Genomic DNA, 19,544 nt, shown 5'->3' with positions numbered 1-19,544 from the left:
CATGTGGCGTGAGGATACGTACTGAGCTGATACTCGAGGAGATACCCGGTGAGAATCCCATTAGGCTCCAATGGCGGGGCCCAGACCAGAGAGACACTGTGCTTCTGTACCTCTGCGACCCTGAAAACAGGATTTTTCTCTGGGACTGTGGGGGCAAAGAAGGTAATACACACAGTGTAAGCAGTCGAATTCTGCAACCCAGTTTTCTTGGCTATTATTAGATTTTCCCTTCAGTAGTTGTGAATCAATACACTCCATGCTGTTTTTCCACAATCCTACCTCCCTCTGGGGTTTTGAAGTTGACGGGATGGCTGCCCGGGCCGTTGCCCCGCCCGTTGAAGGTCATGACGATGAGGTTGTACTCGGAGAAGGGCGTCAGACCCGGTATCACAGCATGGTTCCGGTCCCCGGGGAACGTTAGCGTGTGTTTGTCTCCGTGGCTTTTCTTTGAGTTCACCAGACTGCGCAGACGCCACCAGCTTATCTACATTCGGAAAGAAACACAGAGCGGCGTCCTCAGTAGCAGCCGTAAGACAAACTTCGTACGTTTGTATATGTGTGAGAGAATGCTGAATAAGTTATTGTGTGTTTTTCTGGTGGTCAGTGCATTGAGCTGGCTGAGTAAAGGAGACAGCATGGGGTGAGAGAAGCAAACGTTTAGAGCAAGGTCAGGGCCATTCCTTTTAAGCTCTGTCTAAAAGCAAAGGTCTGTTTTTGAGGTATTACCCTGTAGCCTCCCAGATGTCCATGTAACTTGTCCTTGTGTACACGCGTCCAGCTAACCTTGACCACTGAGCTGTTCATCACCTCCACAGCTACATCATCGGGTGCAGCAGAGGGAACTGCAAAGGCAAACACACATAAGAATCTACAGTAAGCTGAAAGTAAGTCAAGGAAAAACAAGAGACAAGACAAGGATAAACCACTTTGAGTTATCCTGAAAACAACTCAAACAATTTCATATTAAAGCTACATCAGAAAAAAACAAATGAACAAAAAGACAAAAATACCTGAAATACTACAAAACCAACTATATTGTGACCATCTATTTACAGGAACACCTATTAGGGATTAATATCACTGTAATACAGTGACAGACGCTAACAAAAAAGATAAAACCATTGACCTAAGGGGTGTAAATACTGCATTTAACAACACCACATTGGAGTAAAGACACAACAAGGGGAAGAGTCATGACCTGAAGTGACTTCCTGGGGGCAAGTCCAGAAGAAAGCTAAACACAGGAAATAGAGTAAACTTCTGTATTAACTTGAGAAGCTCTAACTGCTGAGATACACAACCTTGAAACTGAAAGTCTAAGTCAAACCCCAAGTGTAGAATATTTCAACAAAATCACAAAACTTATAAATAAATCATTTCACAAAGTCCACCTGAATACTGCAGCTGAAAATATCAGAGTTGAGCAGAAAGGGGTGAAAGATGTTTTTAATTAAACCACATCTTTCTCCATAAAATCACATATCCTAAAGCTACACTGGCTGCTTTGCACTTGGCAGATCCAAATAGCAGCAAGAGGTAAGTGGAAGTGTTGTGAACTTTAATACCCAGAAACCATACAAGTTTAAGTCAGTGAACTCCAGACGCATAATCAATTTTTTTTCACCGGGACTATCTGCCATCGCTTTTCACGGAAACTAGCAACAAGAAAACGGATGCGAATATTAAAAAGGTCTGACTTTCTCTGGATGCCATCTTTTTGTCAGGAAATATTTTCAATTTGATTCGTGACCAGAAAACTTTCTTGCTAGATTTTTAACCTTAAAGTTCAGAAGCTTTTTTTTTATGGCACCTGACTTTTGCGACAGACGTCAATTTACATTTTTTTCTCAAAATAAAGAAGGTTGACAAGAATGATTGCATTCTCTCTATGCATGACACTACATAAAAGCTGGCATTACAACTTTTTGAAGTTAGAGGTAGATTTCGATGTATATTTATCAAATGGTAGTAACTTAACAATAATTACACCTAATGGTGAAACAAGCTAGAGTCAGTTAGCTTGACTTATTGTTTTTTAATCCTACTTATATGGAAATAGTAACTCAGCGATCACAGATATCCAAATTAGTGTTTGACATAATATCATACACCAAAACTATATGTATTCTGCTAAACCCTGACCACTGTGGACACAAGTCATAAATGTAGGTTGATAAATCTGTGACATGCCAAAATGTAGCAAAATTGTAGAATAAGTGGACAAGAGTAATGTCAGTTACACAGCAATACTTAACTTCTGTTTTCTTACATTAGAGAACATTAGTCACCAGAAACTACTGGTCATTCCAGAGCAACAAAACCATTGCCTGTATTAAATTTAGTGAGAGTATGTTCATTGCTTATGAATTTAAGTTTAATTAGAAAATTGTGTTGGTTTTTTGGGGGGTTTTCTTCTTAAGTGACAAGGTTTCACTAACGCTGTTTTTCTTGGCATCTGATGAGTGTAAGTTCATCATTCACTCTCCATTGAGGACTGTTTCTTCTCCAAAGGGAAATATCTGGCTGCTTGGCAGCTAAATGCTGCACTATGTTCACCAGCTAGTTGCTAAATTTGCCAGGTCGTGGGTTTATCAGAGCTTTTTTTGCTGAAAATAGCTGCCTGCTTTGGCTGGAAGAAAGGCTGATGAGAGAAGAGTTGCAGATGGGAAAACAAAACAAGTTAGAAGAAGCTGAAGGGCTCTTTAGACCTACGGGGAAGTGCAGAGTTGGTTTATATTTCCTTGTGGCTTAATCACTACTAGTGACGACTTTTACATTAAATAGTCATGTGATCTAATATCAAAAACATTATTAAGTACAATGACAACTTCTTACCATCCTCTCCTGAGTAGCCGGTGACAATTTTGGGTTCGGGGCCCCAGCCCTGATGGTTCCTGGCTTGGATCTTGATCTCATAGGGCACGAAGGTGGGAGTGTTCTTCACCAGGAATGAGTGTCTCTTCACCATGTGTTCTTTCCAGTCCTCCTCCACGTCCTGCCTCCTGTAACTCACCTTATACTCCAGACCAGGGCCATTGTGCTCAATGGGTAACAAAGGCTGAATAATGTCAAGAAAAGAAAGCACAGATGAAAAGGAAGAACAACAGTGTGAATAGTTTCATAGAGACTTTCACAGTTGCACAAGATGTTTCTTGTATTTCACCGCTCAATGTCACTGCCTCTGTGGGATTAAAATGACAAGCTAGCCCAGTGAACTGTGCTTGGAATGCTGGCAGTGTTTTATCCCACTATCTAATAAAACAATGGAACAATTGACCTGGCCTAGCAGCATGGCTCTCCTTTGATACAGGGCTTGCTAGGACATCATAGATGAAAAGATTTATCTCCTCACAGAAGTTGGGCCGTGAGAAATAGAATGAGATACCATTATCCACAAAAGCAAATCATTAACAGTGGGAGAGCTCATGAATCCAGGATTCGGAGGCCTGTGTTACTATGACAGGGCGACCAGATAATAAGTGAAGGAAAGATTTATCTTTTTACAATAAACCTGAATATATTACTGTACGCATTAAAGGAAAAATTTCCCTTTCACAACTCTCTTTCTCTTTCTAATCAAAGAAAAGGAGCGACTTTCAATGGAAAACTCAATCAAAGTGACCCCAGAAAAAGGTGTTTCTATAGATCTGAACCACAGAATGAAATATCAGAAGTGGACCTTTTCTATTTCCTATTTCTGTTGGTAATTGCCTATGAAACATTGATAAAACCTCATTTCAGCTCCCTAGAGAAATTATTTGACTTCCAAAAACTACAGCAGATGTGATTAATTAACTATGTAAAGGTGGCTGACTTTACAGAATTCACAGTAAGAGGATAATAAAAGCCCAACCCTATTTCTTACCTCCCAGTTGATATCCATTTCATGTGGCAAATGACCTTCGATTTTGATATTTTCAGGGTTCTTGTCAGGAGCTGTACAAAAGAAGGAATATAGATTTTGTCGACATTGTTAGTGGAAGAAATCTCCGGTGAATAGACACACAAGAGAGCAGATTTTCAACAAAAATGGAATCAATTATGTGGCAGGTCTGAGTGTTTTATAGTTCACACAACAGCAGTGTTGGCAGCTCAAGTGGCCTGGAGGACCTTATCAAAAAGTACAATAAACAATGAAAGGAAGATGCCTCAGACCTGCCGGGGGGGTTTTGTATCTTTCTGTGGGTTCGCTGGAAGGACCCCTCCCTACAGTGTTAACACCAGACACACGGAAACGATAGTCGACGTGGCCGTGGAGCTTGAGGACGGCCGAGTTGTGGTTGCCGGGAACTCGGAGCAGCTCCTTCCAGTTTCCTGGCTCCCACTGGCTTTCCTCGTACTCGATAATAAACTCTGTTGACAGGCAGAAAGACAATCAGAGCGATCCCTCGCTGCTATGGTTCTTGCCAAAGGATTGCTTATCTAACCACCAGCTGTGCAGAAAACTCCTCAAACCCTGCTCTGGGCTTGTATATTCCTCAGGGAGACTAATCATAATTCATGCTTGGATGAATCAATAATAGATTCATATTGTACAAGTTGATATCAGACAAATCTATTAACATGCAGAATGATGCCCAAAAATGTGTATATCATATTGATACCAGTCACTGAGAGATTCAGTGAGTACTATACTGTATGTACTGACACCTGCACACACACAGATGCTCCTTTTACCTGTGGTTGTGCTGTTGTGATCGTCCCCTGGGATCCATTTCAGTTTCACACTTTTGCTCTTGTGTTCAGACAGTACCAAGTACTCAGGTGCATCTGGGACGTCTGAAAACCATCACAACAACATGGCTTTGGAAAATCACAGACACATCAATCTCTGCAGCAAAAAAGGCCAAGGGAACAAATGTTCAATCACATCATCCAGAGTGCCAGAGGATGTGGAACGAGCTGCATCGCTGAATAAGGCTGCCACTATTTCTTTTATACTTTAAAATGTCAAAAATATCTCAAAAGGGTGATTGTCAGGCACAGTGCTGCGCTAATAAAATCATGGTCTGCGTGTTCATGTTCTGCTTTTGTTTCCTGACGTATTGATCCATTTGTAAATGTGTCATACATTAATGTAGCACCAGGGGTCTCTGATCCTTTGGCTCAGAGCAGAAATTTTGCTCATATGTTAGCTCACCTAGCACAATGAGCAGTGCTGAGGCCGTGTCTCGGTCCACTGGAGTTCTTGCCACACATGTGTACACACCCTGGTCCCTATGGCTCACATTGATGATCTGAAGAATACCATCGTCCACAAAGTATCTGTTGACAGAGAGATAGAGACACATTATTGATTGACAAAACTGAAAAGTAAAATGAGTTTCCTGCTCAGATTAAGTTTGCAATGCTGTAAAACATAAAATAAAATACCTTGAATTCTCAGTATAGTTGAGGGATATCTCCATATCATCTTTTTCCCACAGGAGCTCAAAGTCGTTGCTGAAGGACTTGTCGTACTCTGCGAGGCATGAGAGCTGGGCTGTGGTACCTATTAGGATCTGCAGGTTCTCCGGAGGCACGGCTATTCTAGTGGGATCTTCCATAGGCACAACTGTATTAGTTAAATTGCAAAGACGTGGGAGCCACTGCAAATACTTTTACAGGTAAAGCTGTTTACCTTTCACATTCAGCATGGCATTGATGGCGGCCAATCCTTCTGTGTTTTTAGCCAAACATGTGTACTGCCCCGCGTCGTCTTTCTCTACTCTGTAAATCTCCAGCGTGCCGTTGTCATGAACAGTAACCCTCGGCCCCTCCACCGATTCAGAGGAGTCGTCTTTGCTCCTGGAAAACATTCAGAACAATCACGTCAAACTTCCCTCAGGTCAAATTAAACATGAACACAGCGGCGGTTTAAACGGTTAAACACTACACAGTGGAAGCAAAGAAGAAATAAAAGTTGCTGAACAGAACATTAGTGTTGAGCGACAGGGTTACTTTAGTATTTTTTAAAGAAACTGCAGGTCACCAATAAAGATACAAACAGTATAAAGAGAGAGTGTATGCATGGACCAGCTGAGATCTACTGCTCTCTGCTGGTGTGTGAGAGACAGGAACAAACTGCAGACTTACCAAGTGATAACAGGAGGAGGAGAGCTGAAGACCTTGCAGTGCATCATCACTGCCTTCCCCTCCACAGCAGAGTATTCCTCCCCCTCAGAGGTCAGAACCACAGGGGGCAGATCTGTAAACACCAGGCAGGAGAATCCAATCATCAATCTTAGCTTATAGGAAAAACAGAGTGCAGGTATTCCACCATGGATGAACCTAGGTGTGGCCCTTGACTACTGTACTCTCAGGACTTTTAGGTGATAATAATGAGCGAGATCAGATTTGTAGTATAGCAGTTTTTAAAACAGGAAGGACTGTGGCAGATAATGTTGGACCAAGTAAGGCGACAACACTGTTGCCTTCCCCGTGCATTAATTGTCGCTCCTTTGTGTCAAGAAATAATTCAGCTGTCAGGTTGTCAGAAATGCGTCAATGTGAAAATGAAATCAAAGAAGAAAACAATGGATTAATGAGTTAGCCGAGCACGAGAACCTTATCAGTTGTCGCCAAAGCCTCCCATTAAAATGGTCTGTCTTTCCTAATTGTTTACAAAGGCAGCAACTGGGACTTAGCATTCAGAGACTGTCCAGCTTTATTAACTCCTGTGTCACCGAGAACAAACCCCCCAAGTTTGTGCAGAGTGACAGAAAGCAACATTTTGTCTTTTATATTTTTTTATCTGTGCTTGTAAAGCAGCACATGTTTGTCTTATGGCCCTGGTATCAATATGGAATTGAGGGGGAACTTGTTAGCATATAAATGGCAGGAAACTGGGCTTGTTGCTCCACAGGGAGAACCGCTAGCCTGAATGAAGGAGTACAGCTTGTAGACAGCCCTCCGTCCCTGGGCTCCTCGCTGCTTTATGGGCATATGCCAACATCAGCACCAGCTCTCTCGCTTGACACATCAGTCAGCAGCTTCTAAGTGACTCACTGCACAGTCTGACACTTAGTCAGGAACTTGTACTTGATAAAAAACATGATGGTGCAACAGAAGTGATGAAAAGTGTGAACTAAAAGCTGTCGTACTTACTCATTATCATAATGTTTGCATTGGACAGAAGGGTTCCATGTCTGTTGGAGGCCTCACACTGATAGACTGCACTGTCAGATGATTTGGCGTTGGATAGAAGTATGGTGTCATCTAACACCCTCCTGTTGGCTGCAGGGGCTTCTGTAACAGACCAAAGATACATTCAGTAAACACAAAAGATTTGGATGACTGATATTGCAACACAGAATGTAGATTTAACACAGGTAATAATTGAGGGTAACTTGCCTGAAAACCTCAGCTTAATTTCCCCTCTTTTATATTTACACTTCACTGGCTACCAGTGGTGGGTTAACTGCCACTTCCTTCCCTGCATTAAACTGGCCACCTCTCTGCCCAGCACTGACTCTTCTCCCTCCTGTCACAAACATGGTGGAATGATTGCTGTGACTCAGGCAGAACTGCAAAATGTCTGGTGTTCTGAACTCTCCTAACCTCTAAAGACTTTTGTCTGTGGTGAAGTTGAACCACAAATAATTCCTTAACACACATAATAAAAGCAACTGTTCATGTTGTTGCTATAGCATATTATGGTTAATTTTAGTGTTGTCAAAAATGTTGATTTATTGATACATATAGATTCTGAATACTTGAAATAGTTATCATCAGTCAACACTCATTTTCTGCAGTATGGATACACAGGTACCAGCTTTGCTTTCTGGCTCGTTGTCTCATTTGCTCTCTATTGTTTTGCTGTTATTGCTCATTCAAGTTGGCAAGTGCAGAGCCTCCACGGCTGCAGAAGTGCTGTTAGGAAATACATGACATTTGGGCAAATGAACAAGGAAAGTCAGAGGATAAAAACAAAATGCTAAAGAAAGGTGCTAACACAACAAATTCAGCAAAGCACCTGAAGAACCGTCGCACCGACTTCTATAACGATTTTCAGGGTTGGTGACAGCTCCCATTTCAACATCACTGAAGTACTGTATTAAGCTGGCCCAGTAAACTGTTGTTGGTAAGTGTGTTGTCCTGTTGTTGGCCCAACAGCCATTTGTAATTCTCAAAGCCAAGCTAATCCCCCTGAGAGCTATCAGGCATCTCATTAGCTGAGTTTCAGTTCATAGGAAAATACTTGACAAATTTAATGCCCTCAATATTCAGTTTTTCCCTCATGGTATCAAACAAGGTATTATTGAATATTCATATTTAATTATTGTATCAAAGTTACAAATTCATGTATTGTGACAACACTGGTTAAATTAATACCTTGTTGTTTTCAAACAATTTAAACAGTCTGATTATTTATCCTGTTAGTGGTTTAAGAAGTCGATTAATAGTGTTTCACCTTACTGAAAAAGCATTCTCATCGTCTTTGACAAAAGCTGACACCTACATTATCCATAATGCACGTCAGGCACAGACATTTTGGTCAGAGATTCAGGTATGTTATGCTAGTAGCAGCAAATCCAGGAACTGCTGGCCTCAAGCAGAGATGAGAAGCGGTCTGGTAAGATCACTCCTTTGTAACTTCACACAGATTTGGTTCATATCCAGACTTGTATTCTTCAGCCCCAACCAATGCTCACTTAAGGACATTTATCTGGAGCCACAAAAGGATTTATACAACTTTTTTGTTTACATATGCAGTAGTAAAACATGCTGGAGTACTTTTTCTTTCATAATTTTACATAAAAATCTACTTTTAAGATAAAATGTATCACTAGTGGGAGAATTAACATGCCTCCTCCAGAATTTGAATCAAGGACCTCTCACAGCTGAAGAATCATACCCCTAGTTCAACAAGCTAAGGCTATCTCTCTTGCCAACTGTTAAACACTCTCTCCCCATGTTTTATATTATATAATATGTTGTGTTTAAAAAGGAGGACAGGTAAGACAACATCAACAGTCAACCTTTTTGTTAAAATAGCTGAGTCATCAGGACAAGCCCTCAGTTCAAAAGGGTTTTAAATAATGAAGTGAATCCAAAGTGAGGCTGTTGTGGGACTGACCCTGCAGAGGTACACCATTCACCCTCCATGTTATAATCGGCTGAGGAGTCCCACTGGCAGAGCACTTGATGAACACATTTTCGGCGATCATACTGAGCTGACTCTCAGGCTCAGACACCCACTCTGGAGGCTCTGGGAACACACAAAGAACACGATATCATCCAACTGATGAGTGTCATTACAAGAACGAGGCTGAGCATTTACAGTCACAGGAACAGTTACGCAATTTATGTTATTTGACACAAAAGTCCATAAATGCTACATTTACAGGGTTATCCTTGACAGACAGACAGACAAGAGACACTTCAACTGCTTTCTGCCTCACCACAATCTTTGTTAGCCTTCTGTACACATCTATATAACACTGTGGTTATTTCTGAGATTTCTAATAAAAAAGTTAATACCTGCACAATGAGTTCAAGTTTAGTCAGATGACAATGTTTCACTCTTATCTACATCATTAGCACTCACGATGAGGGGTCTCACAAACATCTTAGCCCATAAGACAGCTCTTGAGCTGAAAATCTGTTAGGAATAGTATGAAGCAACAGCGTTTTATGTTAACTTACAAGCAATTACAGCTCTTATATAACACTCCTCACTGGTGCGCTCCTTTTGTAACAGTTTGAATGTATTCAACACAGATATTCATTACATAAAAAAAATATTCTTAATCTTAATTCTTAATATGTTGAATAAGTGTCTATGAGTTGTTGAATAGAGACATCCCCCTAAAAAAATATCATGTTTTCATTAAACTGTTTGGGACCTAAAGAGGTTAAACTGACCATTATTTTACAAAAAACAAAGCTTAGAGGAAAGTCCAATATATAAACAGCCTCCAATTTTGTGCATCGTATTTACTTCCTTCCTGCCCTGTTGATCATCATGTGACCCCCAAGATTTATCTTGTGACCCTTTGGCTGGATCCTTAGGTTGGGAACCACTGGAATAAAAAATCCAACAGCATATACTGTAAATATCTCAATTTAGCTCTAGTTCAACCAGCTACAGTAGTAAAATGAAGCTGAAGCATCCGTATTAATGTCCTCTATCATAATATATCAATTTTATGCAGAATAAGTGTTTTTACTTCTGTACTTTACTTTAGTACATTTCAGAATTGATGACTGTTACTTGTTAAGGAGGGTTTTTACAGTATTGTATTTGTACTTAAGGATCTGAGTACTTTTTTCACCACTCAACTTAATCTTGCTCCTTTTAAAGGACCATCAAACACTGTTTCATTAGAGCTACTACACCAACACCACCGTAAATTCACAGCACGCTGCAGTTACCTTCTACTGTCACTGGGAAGTAATGGACAGCTTCTCCAAGTGTGTTCTTCGCTTTGCACATGTACTTTCCACTGTCTTCCTGTTCAACTCTTGGCACAATCAGCAACTTCCCATGATTCTCCAGTTTTGCTTTACTGGGAAGTTGATGACCCATCTTCACCCACTCAACCTGTGGAGTTGGACTAACGGAAAGGGGACAGAGGGTTAGATATTGCCTATGCATGACAGAAAATGACACATAAACATGTGATGATGTTCGAATACAGTAAATCTAAGATCGACAATGTTGAATCAAATCAGTTTTATATCAGAATCAGTTCTAAAAACAAAAACAAATTCCTAAAATGTGTAAAAAAAACTTTAAATGGCAGTATTACTTACAATCCTTCAGCAATACACTCCAATTTCAAATCCTCTCCTTTGACCAGCAGTGTCTCTGTTTTGACACCAGAGGGCATCAGAAGAGAGGGTCTTCTCTGAAGGATTGCATTAGCTAAAGAAGCACAGCAGAGAATTAGGCCAATAAAAATCAGACATGAGATGCAGTTTCACAAAGGATACATGTCTATATTTCTATTCACACACCTGCTTTGTGCACACATATGTTTAGAGAGAAAGCACAGAAGAAGGGTGTTTTACTTTAAAAGCTTCTAACTTACCAGTTTCAGCACTCATGTCTGTTTTTTCTGAGATGGAGGTGGATGAGACACACACACACACACACACAAAAAAAACAAAATACAGTGAACATGAGGACAGCGAGGAAACATCATGACAAACATCAGGATCAAATTCACAACATAAACCAAGGAGATGCACAAAAACAAGACATATGACACTTGGATGGCTTTTGAAGTGCAGCTATGAATATGGACATCAGTGAACACGTTGGGAATGATCAGTGCTCTGAAAACAAATCAAAGATTGCATCATGCTGCTTCGAGAGGAAGACAGCACTCGAGTGAAGACAGACAACCTTGACTGACACCTACTTGTCTTGACAATGACAGACATGGCAGTCTTCTGAACAATGGTTCGTATTCTAGGGAAGGCGGCGAAGCAGCAGTAGTCTCTCCTGCTGTCCTTCTCCACCGCGTGAGAAAAATAGAGGTCTCCATTTAAGCCCATCGACACCCGCTCATCCTGCTCAATGTGCTGAAGACCTGAGCACACATAGAGGATGATGGATTTTATGTTATATTTCTAGTCATTTGTCTTCACTTCAAACCAGAGCATGACCTCTGTTTTAACACTTCACATGCAGTTTTTCCCCCATTAGGCAGTGGTATAATAGACATTTAGTCAAGTACTTAGGTACGATTTTCAGGTACAGGTACTTTACTTGAGTACTGCATTTCAGAGGGAAATATTGTACTTTCACTTTATCTGACAGTTAAAAGTTACATTTTACTTTTCTGATTAAGATTTTACACACATAAGGGTTTTATGAAATGCAGTGCATTTATACATTTAACCAGGGGTCCACAAAATGAATGGCTTGAGACTGTTAATAAAATAGCAGTGTGTACTTTGGGCTCCTTGTCACATGTTTCACACATTCTCGAGTTGTTAGCTATTTCATTGAAGAATGATTTCCCCTTTAACTTTAAACACGTGGTTTCATTTAAATAACTGAGGAACGAGGAGGCCAAATTATCTAATGTTCTTAAAAAAGTCAAGATCGTCCAAACAGAAGTCGAAACAAATACACTCATTTGTCAGATTCATCGTTGATGGGTCACATTGTTTGAAATCACTGTGCAAGTCATGCATAAGTGGTTAAAACTACCTCCATCTCAACCTAGCAATTCATCAACATTAGAAACGAAAGCACAGGTTTTGGATTAAGAGCAGCAGATTTTGAGACAATCACTGCCTCCAACATCTTTCCACCATCCAACCTGACCAGCTTGACCACCCCAGGAAGGAGAGGGGAGAGATCCAGGATGGAAGCCATGCTAATCCAGCTTGGACTTAAGGTTGCTCCTGCCTGTGTTTACCTGATGATGAACTTTGATTATGAAGATGCTAACCGTATGATCATCACCAGCTTGTTGCTGCTGTTAACATTCACCCCAACGCAAATTTAAAAAATACACTATGTGTTTATGTTAACGTATATGTATATATGTATATCTAATTGTATTTATGTTCTATGTTTGTGTACAAAAGTTTATTTTGTTATGCAACCCCGTGTTATAAAATGACAAATGAATCACCCAACCTTGAACCTTAAACCTAAAACACTGGTTAGACATCGATGCATCAGTATGAATTTAATAATGTCATATATGATCTGGTATCATATATATGGAGACATTTTTCCAGCTCTTCATTTAAGCAATATGCTGTCCAAGAGTGAAATATTCAAGACTTCATGTTCTTTCTTTTAAGGAATGTGCTGCATGAGGATTTTTAAAATCGTTTATACACATTTCCGCCTAATTCCGCATATCAACTTACTTTGTACCTGTGGAAACCTTTAGATCAGTGAGGTTTAAGGGGCTTACCATTTCAGATCAGTGACAAGACTATTGCTGTCTAAATATGCCTAATTACAGCATATAATGGGTGATAACAGGAGCTGTATCATTAAGCATTTTGAACTAAACACAACACTATTAACTGATCATAATCAATGAAGGACCACTTACTGATAGTCATCCAGTAAATCTGCAGAGGAGGTATTCCTTGTGGTGGGTTACATTGTAAAACAAAGGGCTGGCCTTCCTCCACCTCAACAGGATCAAGTGTCTCTTTAGGAAACTTTGGAACATCTAGAAAAAAGACAGAACCTACAGTGAGTGAATGAAGCCAGACATGAATGAATAAAATACACTTTGCATTTCTCTTCCTCTCCACAAGATGGCAGTAATATCATTCTTGAATGTAGTGTGAGGCCAAGCATCTCTGAGCTCTGTATCATTCACCAGATTAAATTCTATGGGTTTTTTTTTTTTTCAGTTCTTGGCCTGCAGAAACAAAACAGACATCACTACTACTATTGTGTGTGGCTTGTCACCACTGCTGAGTACTTGAAGCCCAGCCAAATTTAGTCAAAGTCGCCCTTTGGAGTGAATTTTCTTTGAGAATGTATGTTCCGTGCTTGGGAACAAAATGAAAAAATGTAGCAAAGGAAATGATGGAGAGGCTGGATCACATTCAGTGTTTTCTCCAATACAGAGCTGTAGATGAGGTGCTGCGAGGGGTGGGGCACTCGGGAGCCTCAATGACTTTCTGCCACGTTCAATACAATGAAAAGCTCTCAATAGAGAGGTGCAGTCATTACACATGGCTGCTGGCCCTGAATCACTCTGAAAGAACTGTAACAGAGCACCCCACATACACACATTCACAGATGTATGTTACTCACGGGGCACAATGAACTCAATCTCCTTCGATATGGCCGTCCCCAGTTTGTTTGAGGCGTAACAGCGATAGATTCCCTGGTACTCTGTGAGGTTCCCATTATTGGGTATCACAAAGGTCCCAGAATCCTCCTCTTTCATCAGCCGGGGGTCTAGAAAAGGGTCAAATTCCTGGCCATTCTTCGTCCATCTGAATCTACATAAAGAAAAGCAATGGAAATGTCAAGTCTTTCAGTTACAACTACAGCACGCTCATTTTTCAAAGTTCCAAACCAGAGCACCCAAACACATGTTGACGGTAAACTGTTGTTGTTTGTTATCTGTGTCTGTCTGGCTGCAAACAAACTCTTCTCTCCTCCTCCCATCCAATGTGAAGCGAGGCTCTGTACTCACTCTGGCTCGGGATTCCCTTTGGCTTCACACGTCATGGGGAAGCTCTCGTCAAAAGGGAAGGCAATGAGAGAGCTGGGCGACTGAGCTGTGATGGTGGGCAGCTGCTCAACTGGGCGACAAACAAACAAGCATGAAAATGTGAGAGACACAACACGGGCTTCAATACAGATCTGTATTCAGAAGTATATCAAATGTAACATGGTACTAAGGGAGTGGCTTCCAAACGTTTTGGCTTTAAACAAAGCAATGTCTTCTTGTGACCCCTCATTGTGGGTCAAATGGCCCCTATGATATATCTGTGGTTTCAACTTAACAGTTATTTTTATATTAACACTTTATTTTAGGTTACATCTTTTCACCATTAACTAGTTGCTTATTAGCATGCATATTAGTAACATATAGATTTTTTATTACTAATAATAAAGCACTTATTAATGTCTCATTCTGCATGACCATATTCTACAACCTCTAGGCCATTAAAGCACCATTCCAGTGTTCTTTGACCTTTTTTATGGTATTTCAAATTTACTGACAATGTGATTAGCCACATTCGTCGCCAAATATGTTTTGACAAACAACTTACATTTTTGCTCCAACCTGTGTCTAGAATCGAACAATGACAGCATGGCTCCTTTAAGGAATAGGGCAGTGTGTAGTGTTTGTGGTTGCGCGAGAGAGAGACAGTGGCATTCGCTGTGCTCAGAGCAGACAGGTATTTGTGATCGGAGCAGACGGAAAGTTTAGCAGGGAAGTCTTCTAGTGGCAATAAATGCACAGTACAGGTTATAGTTTGGCCATGAATATACTCTGTAGCTCCTGAATACCCGAGAAGAACTTATGTTAGAGTGACGGCTAGCGCTACCCCCGCTTATATCCATGCTAATATCCATACTATCACTATCCATGCTAATTATGTTGATCTAGCTAGAACGGCAATCGTAATGGATTATGTCAGACTATTCACTACACACCAAATCTCTGTTTGGGAAAGAACATTAACCATTCAACAGGAAGAAACACTGGTTGGAAAGGGGTTTTAATAACTAGGGCTGTGATGATTCCAATTCTGAATCGAAAATCTTTAGAAATTAGTTTTTAATTTCAATTACTGAAATCAAAGCAGGATTAGCAACTCTCTCAGTTTGTTAAAATACCAATGATCTGTTGATCTTTACGAATCCAGATGTGATTGTCTAACAACATTGTTGTCAGTGCTGAAAAAAAAAAAGTTGCAATCAAAAATGTGATAAAGTCTTGGCGTTAAAATCGAAGGTCAAGTACTAATAGTGTCCAAATAACACTAAAATATGTCTGGCTTACTCAGAACTTGTTCCAGATTCTAAAGTGAAGTCTCACTCATAACTAATTCGCTAGTAGTTTTGAAATTATCAACCCAAGACTTCACTTTAGAATTGGGGACATAACCTGAGTTAGAAAGATTTTATTTATAGTGATTCGGACAGTATTAACACTTGGAGTTTTGTGCTTTGTTACATAAGAAGAGGCCATATTTACTAAGTGTTATTAAGGGAGAATGACAATTCTCATTACCACCCTTTAAAGGCCAATTCTGAGAAAAGCATGATCGTAATTCATGTACAACGACTTCCTTCCTTATGGTCAAAGAGCAGTAATTAGGAGGTGATTTAGTGAAAAGTCTTTGCAAATGGCTAAGTAATTGTAGGATATGGTAATGCAATATAAGGCATTAAGTGCTTTTTAATAACTAAGAGCCAAGATGCCACCAATAAGCATGCTAACTACTTAATGGTGATATACTGTATGTGTACTTCAATATAAAGTGTCATAGTTTTTAATTGTCAGATTGTTCAAATTGAAGGATTTTAAGAAGGTTAAAGTAGTCAAAGTCTCCAATATGTCACTACAATAAATAAGTGAGGAAAAATAACTACAAATAAATACATTTTGTCTGTCAGAAATCATCTTGTGACCCCTTAGATTATTCTAGGGACCCTTTTGAGGATCTTGACCTTCAGGTTTGGAACCACTGTACAATGATGTTAATTGTTTTATGTCTCTATATGCAGAGTTTTATACCAAAACATTATAGGTCATATCATTTTTACAATAATTTTACTCAAAATAACTAAAACATGTATTATTGTTTCAATAGAGATGATGGTTTGCCACTTAAATGAATCATTCATCTTATTTTGGCATAAAACTCTTTCCCATTTTGTGTGTTACGATCTTATGATGACGGAGCTGGGAGAAGCATGGAATAAACACAATGAATATTAACAGAACAGCGTGACCAAGTGTAAAGGAAATGAGGACATGCCATGAGTCCTAGAAGCTAGAGAAGCAGTATTACAGAGTCATGACTGATGACACATGAGATGCAGATCCAAACACATATGGCTGTAAGTAAAGCTGCTGCTGTGCTCAACAGTGATCCAGGAGATTAACAGAACAGAGCCGAGGATGTCACTAATACCAGCTACAGTATGGCAGTGGTGAACTTACTGTTTACATGACCTAAAACTACAAAATCCACGGCAGCCGGGGGGAATAAACAAAACAAAAACAGTCAGCAGTTTGGGAATAATCCCTTCATGTCAAAAGAATTCTCTGTATGAACCCTTTTAAACACACACACACACACACACACACACACACACACACGAGGAATGCAAAACACAAGACTGAATTAAAAAGATATTCTGACATCAGTGAGCCCCAAAATGCTCTTGCATTTTCAGAAAACCTGTTTGAACTGTTTTTTATCAAGCCCCTAAGAGATATTTCTGAATAATTTAGAGGGAGAGGTTTGATATGTGTTTCCAAGGAAACTGGGATGCATGCAGCTCAACACAATGGAAACAAGAAACCTGATTCAAACAAGATAATAGCTGTAAATAAATTCCATTCACAGAATACTTGATGAGTGTAACAGTTCTCTACGGTGCGATTTCTTCTCTTCTAAATTATTCAGAAGTGCTTCTCTGATAAAAGCACTTCAAGTTGAACCAAGGACAAGTTGTCTGTAGACGAGACTCCTTGTACGTAACCTTTTCTTGTTTATACACTTGACTGTACCTTCTTGCTTATTCAATGACTGTCTTGAGGCTCATAATGTGTTTTGAAGTACAGTTAAGTGCCTATTATATCAGCAATCAACCGACCTGAAATGTTACAGTGTAAAATATCAAACAGCAATTTAGTGTAAGGAACTAATCTTTTATCATTAACCTCATATAAAAGTTGTGTTACTAATTTCGAATTCATTCAACTTTAAAATTTAAATTTTCAGAGCTGTTTCAGAACTGTGTGTACTATTACCAGTGTTCACTACCAAGCATATAGTTTCAAGCATGCATTGTTTGCAGGTTAAGACTCTCTAGAAACCATTCTTTTATTTCTCTTGTAGTTGAAAGGAAACATTCGGTACATGATGGAAACTTACTGTGTCTTTTAATGGATATTAAGTACATGTAGGGTTGGTTGATATGGCAATTTCAGATTGTGATCGATCTTGAAGGCATCCACAATCTAATTTTCAGTAAATTGGAGATTGCGATATCCGATGTCCCCTTTACTTCATTACTTCACATGGCACTTCCTTGTAAATAACACCATGTGAGTTATAGCTAGCGACATGGTCTCCAAAGCAAAACAATATTTAATGCAGTATTTTGTTTTAATGGTGCAAATGTAGATATTCATAGGCTATTTCATGTCTGACCATAGTCTACAGGGTAGGGCTGGGCGATATGGCCTCAAATCAATATCACGATATATTGAGCAACTCACCTCGATAACGATAAATGAACGATAAGTTCATTTTTTAAAAACTTCTTATTGATCATCATTATAAAGTTTCAGGGCGTTCCTGTAACCATGGTAACTCACGGTGCCAGAGGGGAGGGAGAGACGCTGAATGAAGCCGTTTACACACATACACTGCAGACAAAGTCCAGACTATAGTTGTTATTTCACACATGTAGTACACAACAGGAGACTCTCCGTGTCAGACGAGTTCTCACGTGCTGACTAAACTCAACTGATAACGTAGCAGCGTGACGAGTCCTTGCTAGCTAAGCAGCTAAACTTTAGCGCCGCTCCGTGTTGAGATCCCGCCCTGTGTGGGTCACTACACTGTCATTGGTCAGGCACGCACACGCTGTTAACGAACCTCCGATCTACATTGATCTCATAAGTCGCCTCTGTTAAGTTAGGTAGCCTACCTACACACACAGCCAAACAAGACAAAAACGACTTTTCTTTTTTTTTTTAAAACACCGAATATACCGACAGGGGCAAAATGACGTCGGTTATCGTCGTAAATTTCAGTATCGGTAAATTTTCGGTTTATTGCCCAGGCCTACTACAGGGCATTTCAAACTTGAGAAAAAGATTGCAATTTAGATTGTGGATTGTTATTGAGATTAAATAGATAATGATATTAATTTTTTGGCCTGATCACCCAGCCCTAAGTACAGTATACGTACTAAAAGACATGTTAAATTAATATCCCTTTTTTTTCTCAAGTTCAGCAAATGAGCCGACTGAACAAATTATTCAAGTTGATTCAGTCAACTCACATTTTGAAGACGGCTGAACCACGTTGCAAAGTTTTACTGTGCACAAGCAAAGATTTAAAGGGTCAGTCCAACCAATATACAAACAAACAGAAGGTCTCTGAAGGTTTCCTTTGATCTAACCAGATAGGTTTGGTTTCTTTATGATGAGTTTGAAGTATCTTCAACTTAGAGTTATGCCTCAACTGCAACATAATAGAAGTGAATGGACTTTTGTTTGTGTCGCTTACAGCGTTGAAAAATTGCATTTAAAAACTTAACAGGAAAGTGGTCTTCCCAGAAACAATAGCTTTATTTGTCTGGTGAGAAAGTCATTTCTATTTATTTGATAGAAGAAACTATGTTTTTTGTTATTTAAGTGAACTGCCCCTTTAACTCTAACACTCACTGAAACAAAGACAAATGAGCACTCACCCTCCAGTGGGATGTCGATGGCTGCAGTCATATGAAAGGCACAAATACAGGTGATCACGCCCAGCGCGGCGACCAATCCCAGGCTCCTCTGCAACCTCATGTTTTCACGGTGAATCTTGGATGTCCTCAAGAAACGAGTGCTCTCTCTCCTGCGTCCTCAGTTCATTTCTCTGGCGCACTGAAGATGCGGTACCTGTGAGAGCAGCACAGACGGAGAAGGCCCCATGAATCCACCCACGCGCTGGCAGACAGAAAAGGCAAACCCCAAACACAACAAATCCCCCATGACTGGGAGCCCGACTGCTCTCTGCTCAGCCAGGCATAACCAGGCACACCGCACGTTTTTCATTTGCATCAACAGGGACTCTGTTCTCTGCTAGTTTAAATTTTGCTGTGACAAAGAAATATTCACATTAAAGCTTCCTATCACCCCCTTCCCCTGGGACTCAAA

The 19,544-nt window shown here is 40.0% G+C and overlaps 1 protein-coding gene across 1 annotated transcript in view; it reads right to left on the bottom strand.

Annotated features, from left to right (window-relative positions):
• Positions 1–19,268, bottom strand: part of chl1b (cell adhesion molecule L1-like b) — a 32,051-nt gene extending 12,783 nt beyond the window's left edge. The window contains exons 1-20 of the mRNA XM_073468245.1: positions 19,094–19,268; positions 14,118–14,226; positions 13,730–13,920; positions 13,011–13,133; positions 11,349–11,519; positions 10,738–10,849; positions 10,357–10,538; positions 9,059–9,190; positions 7,087–7,227; positions 6,076–6,187; positions 5,621–5,787; positions 5,374–5,539; positions 5,141–5,265; positions 4,678–4,779; positions 4,156–4,353; positions 3,866–3,936; positions 2,836–3,058; positions 727–842; positions 280–484; positions 23–145 (exon numbers count right to left, since the gene is read on the bottom strand). Of these exons, the coding sequence (XP_073324346.1) occupies positions 23–145; positions 280–484; positions 727–842; positions 2,836–3,058; positions 3,866–3,936; positions 4,156–4,353; positions 4,678–4,779; positions 5,141–5,265; positions 5,374–5,539; positions 5,621–5,787; positions 6,076–6,187; positions 7,087–7,227; positions 9,059–9,190; positions 10,357–10,538; positions 10,738–10,849; positions 11,349–11,519; positions 13,011–13,133; positions 13,730–13,920; positions 14,118–14,226; positions 19,094–19,193 (2,869 nt within the window). The 5' untranslated portion in view covers positions 19,194–19,268. The remainder of the gene's footprint in view (positions 1–22; positions 146–279; positions 485–726; positions 843–2,835; positions 3,059–3,865; positions 3,937–4,155; positions 4,354–4,677; positions 4,780–5,140; positions 5,266–5,373; positions 5,540–5,620; positions 5,788–6,075; positions 6,188–7,086; positions 7,228–9,058; positions 9,191–10,356; positions 10,539–10,737; positions 10,850–11,348; positions 11,520–13,010; positions 13,134–13,729; positions 13,921–14,117; positions 14,227–19,093) is intronic.
• Between the last annotated feature and the right edge of the window lie 276 nt (positions 19,269–19,544).

This window comes from Pagrus major, chromosome 6 (genome assembly GCF_040436345.1).
Source record: "Pagrus major chromosome 6, Pma_NU_1.0".
Lineage (NCBI taxonomy): Eukaryota > Metazoa > Chordata > Actinopteri > Spariformes > Sparidae > Pagrus > Pagrus major.
This window is presented reverse-complemented; position numbering and strand designations above follow the sequence as displayed.